This window comes from Cornus florida, unplaced genomic scaffold, assembly GCF_030987335.1.
Source record: "Cornus florida cultivar Cherokee Brave unplaced genomic scaffold, ASM3098733v1 CherokeeBrave_3.0.0_Hap2_Chr01, whole genome shotgun sequence".
In the NCBI taxonomy this organism is placed as follows: domain Eukaryota; kingdom Viridiplantae; phylum Streptophyta; class Magnoliopsida; order Cornales; family Cornaceae; genus Cornus; species Cornus florida.
Genome location: NW_026775571.1, coordinates 107,250,209 through 107,254,911, shown reverse-complemented (window position 1 = coordinate 107,254,911; position 4,703 = coordinate 107,250,209). Strand labels below are relative to the sequence as shown.

The window sequence follows — 4,703 nt, the reverse complement described above, 5'->3', positions numbered from 1 at the left end:
AATCCGAGACTCTTGATGAGACATGATAGTAGAGAAACGCTGAAAATCACTTTATGGAAGCTCATAAATTATAAAAGAATATTATTTGCTTAGTTGCAAGATATGTGAATCACTTTTAGATCGAACATCTGCGAATTAATAATAAGATTAATAATAATAACAATAAGAATAATAATAACTAATAATAAGATTTATAATATTACTAGTAATGGTAATAGTAATAATAATAATAAATAAAAATAAAAATAAAAATAAAGATAAATTACTTAATTAGTTACTTGATGGATCCATATACTTATAACAATAACAATAACAATAACAACAAGAATAATAATAATAATAATAATAATACTTATTATTATTATTATTTAAAATAATAACAAAAATAAATTGCTTGATGAATCTATATATCCACAAACAGTTTATAGAAGCACATAAATTATAAAAAAATGTGGAGTGCAGGACCTCTCCAACACCCCGGAGAGGATCCAAGTCCCATGGGTACTGTCCCAGTGAAATATTATATTAGTTATTTGTTTGCATTTTCGAAAGGCACAATGAAAGAATTTTATAGTTCCAAAAGGTCCAATGAAAGAGTTTGATTTGGAGAGGCAAAGTTACGAATAATGCCTTTTTTATGGACCATATTATATTATTTTTTTTTTTTCAAAAAATTTGGCCCCCTGGCCCATTATGTATTGTGAATTCATGGAGATGAGAGAGTAGCGAGTGATATTTCCTCTTTCTGCAGTTATCTATTCTTGATGGATAATCTTCTAATTATGTGCACAAATTAACTAGGCTCCGTAGAGTACATAATATATTGGCTTAAGTTACAGTACCAAGCCTTTTCTAGGTTTTTATAGCTGGCTCCAGTGCTCCTCAATCAGCCTCTCTTTTTTCACAGTTAATAATTCATCAATATAAAATGAAATGTTCAAAACCGGTTAAGACCTATAATAGATTTGATTAGAAAATGATACTTCTCATGACATATTTTTCATGATACACATTATAAATTTATTTAATAACTCTACTTAATTTCATCTCATTGCATGGACCACTATAAATTAAAAGGAGACTTATTAAATTAGAGTTTCACCTTCCTTTTTTTTTTTTTTCTTTTTTTTTTTTGTTTATTTATAATTTTACAGTGTTTGACTATTTGGTCCATGCACTTGTATTTCAATGATTATCTTGAACGGTTATAAATTGAGTTCATTGACGAAGTGGTCCCACTTTATGAAATCAAGTGAAACTTGAGACTTTAATCTTTGATAGACTCTTTCAATTTTTTTTAAATAGTATGTTGTAGTTAATTATCTCTGTAATTTGAAAGTTCTCTCTTAAAGTTTTGTTTACAACTTTATCAAAAATCATAAATTACTTAAAAAATAATATTATTAAATATATTTTTCCCTTTGAGGTATGAACAATATATTATGACTAGAAACAGAGTTCGAAAACTTGGATAAAGCAGAAATTTTTTTATACTAGATAGTCATCTACAAAATAGATTCAATGTTATTTAAACATTTAGGGGGGGAAAGCCATATATGTAAACCAAATAGAGAACATAAATTTTATTACAACCAACAAGATTCTTCTTTTGCAAGTACAACAACCAACCCAAACTTTATGGCTTAGCACATGAGAAAACATGAAAATTACTTCAAATGACACAAAAACACACACTGATCCAAATTGTATTGCCTTAACCACTTTCAATAAGTTTTAAGGACAACACAAAGCATCCCTTATTATAACTGCATCAAATGCAAGTACAGCTAAATTATTAATGATTAAAAGACTAGTTAAAGGTGGCTCATGATCATTGTCTCAATTTTATCTTCACTTGTCAAAATGTGCTCCAATTGCAGTAAGATAATCATGAGACCTTCCGTGGAATCCAATAATCTTGCCATCAATGGATGCGATTTCAAATTTCTCGCCATCCTCCACACCAAATGGTCCATACGTTTTTTTGTTGCTTTGAAATCCAAGTGACCGAATAGCTACCATGGTACCTACTTGTCCATAGTACCCCCAAATTGAAACCAAAAACTCATCTGGATACTCTAGTGTGACCTACATAAGTTATATTGGTAAAAAAAAGGGGGGTAAGTATGCATTTACCGCATTGATATTTGCATAAATAAAAGCTCAAGAATTAAAATCTTTTTCTTCTCTTTTTTCTCTTTCTTCCTTATATATATATATATATAACGTAGGATATATAGTCTGTAATGAAATAGTGAGATATTAAATTGTCTAGCTAGCTATCTTTCACAAAACATGATAGGCATGACAAATGTATAATCAAATAAATTTCCGCATGAGTTAGAGATTTGAAAGTCAAATTGCAAAAGCATAAATATATTACCGTGCTTAGTTGTCCGCCATCACCACCATGTTTTTGTCCAGATACTGGTTTTCCTTCAAAATCGTCGTAGATAACTTGGATGGAATCAATTACCCATCCGGAGTATATAATTAATTTCCTTATCGTACTATAGGTTTTGTCATCCCACTGTTGTCCACCTGTAGTTCCAAATGGACCCACAGGTATCGCAGCTTGGATTGGCTTAATGTATACCCCAATCGAATCCAAAACATTACCCTTATTTCCAAAGAATCCAACAATCTTGCCAGAATCTAACCGGGATTCAAAACGAGTTCCCCCTTCCTTACCATATGGTCCATATTGTTTTATATTGCTTTGGAATGTAAGAGAGTTCACAACAGGAGATACGGAACTGTGGCACCCTGATATCGAAACGAGGTACTCGGTAGGATAGTCTAATTTCACCTATTTGATTTCAATTAACAAGCATAAACTTAAGTATTACGACAAACACCGAAAAATCAAAAACAGGAAAAAATAAAATAAATAAAAAATAAGAGATATTCAACATGATAGAGTATAATTTTTTTTAATCAATAAACATGACATCTAAAAGTGCAGTAACGGTGCATTAGTCAAGATTCTAATAGCATGTCATTATTCGCGGAAAAAAAATGTCCAGTAAAGAAAAATCAATTTTATAAAATGTATAAATTGAGTTCATAAAATTATGATAATAAAAAAATAAAAAAAAGGTAATCATACATACATGGGTGCAAAAACAAGAATTTTAAGAAAAAAATAAATTGAGAGAAATTTGAAAGGAAAAAAAAAAAAAAAAGTTTGATTGTAGAAGGGGATCATAACTTTTCTTTCTAGTAAAAGAGAAAAGAAAAAAAAAAAATGAGAGAAATTTGAAAGGGAATCAAAGGAACTTGGCTACTAAAAGAGAAAAGAATAAACAATTAAGAGATATTTTTAGCAATTGAAAATTTTAGGAAGGCAATATCAAAATTTTCTCATATATATGTATAAAAAAAAAATAAAAAAAAAAGGGATAGAAATATACAATATATTGGCCGGGGCCGGGGCCGGGGAGCAGGTGTGCCCCCAATATATAGGTTCCGTTCCAGTTTTATTTGGATATGATTTGGATATTGTCTTTAAGATAGTACATCAACATGTATGTTCAACAATTAAAATGATCAATTAAAGTAGCAATAAGTGAAAAAATAAATAAATAAATAAATTATTGTAGAGTGAAAAAAAAAAAAAGAAAGAAAGAAATTTTTAATAGCAACAATTAATTATTAATTTGAAATGGTAATGATGTTTAAGTACATTATTTTAGTGTGAAGAGATGCAGGGAAAATTTGATTAGGTTTCCAATTTCCTAACGTTTATGCCACAAGAACTGAAAGAGGATTTGACTAATTAATATAACTTTCATTAGTGTGATGTGAATGTCACATGAAGATTTGAAACTTATATAGCTAATGTTGGTTAATTATTAGATTTGTTTAAATAGTGAGATGTTATGTTGTTTAGCTAGCTTTCACAAAATATAGAATCATATAAATTTGTGCATGAGTCTTAGATTTGAAAATCAAATTGCTTGATGTATATTACCATATTTGGAAATCCGCCGTTGCCACCATGCCTTAATTTCGATACTGGCTTTCCTTCAATATCATCATAGACAACTTGGATGGAATAAATTTCCTCTCCGGAGTATATAACTAATTCCCTTATGGTATTGTAGGTTCCATCATCCCATTTTTCCCCTCCTGAACCACCATATGGCCCCAAAGCAACAGATTCCTCATTCGCCATGGAGTATAGACACCAAGTGAAATACTTCAAGTTTGAACGAGAAAGTGACATTAGATCAAAAGGTGATATATATGTTTTATATGCATGTGTGTAAGTATGCAATTGAAGAAAAAGTAGAAAGGCATAATTGTTAGCTAAGGAACATGGATCCTTAGTTAATGAACCAATGGAATCGAGAATGAAGTATTTAAAAATGTGCATGGGTAGAAAGAAAATGAAATTAATTGGGTCATGCCCAAGGCCCAAAGGCCAAACCCTTTACCTTATTATTATTATTATTATTATTTTGGTACATAAATAAATGCATGAAGAAAAAATAAATAATTAACGAAAACTTGGGGCATACCCAAGGCCCAAAGGCAATAGATCCAGTCCAGAAGAGAAAAAAAATAAAAATAAAAAAATAAAAAATAAAAAATAAAAAATTGGGTCCAAAAGAGAGGCTTAAGTCAGGTCCTATATCAGACACCATTAAATAACAACAGAACGGAGGCGGGAACATCAACAAGCTCAAATGAATGCCAGA

The 4,703-nt window shown here is 30.0% G+C and overlaps 1 protein-coding gene across 1 annotated transcript; it reads right to left on the bottom strand.

The window, feature by feature from the left end:
• Nucleotides 1-1,599: 1,599 nt before the first annotated feature.
• LOC132279987 (agglutinin-like) lies at nt 1,600-4,177 on the bottom strand. Its single transcript, XM_059782077.1, has 3 exons — nt 3,974-4,177; nt 2,384-2,809; nt 1,600-2,088 (listed from the first exon to the last, which is right to left on the bottom strand). The coding sequence occupies exons 1-3, from the start codon at nt 4,175-4,177 to the stop codon at nt 1,852-1,854; spliced, it is 867 nt and encodes a 288-aa protein (XP_059638060.1). The 3' UTR covers nt 1,600-1,851.
• Between the last annotated feature and the right edge of the window lie 526 nt (nt 4,178-4,703).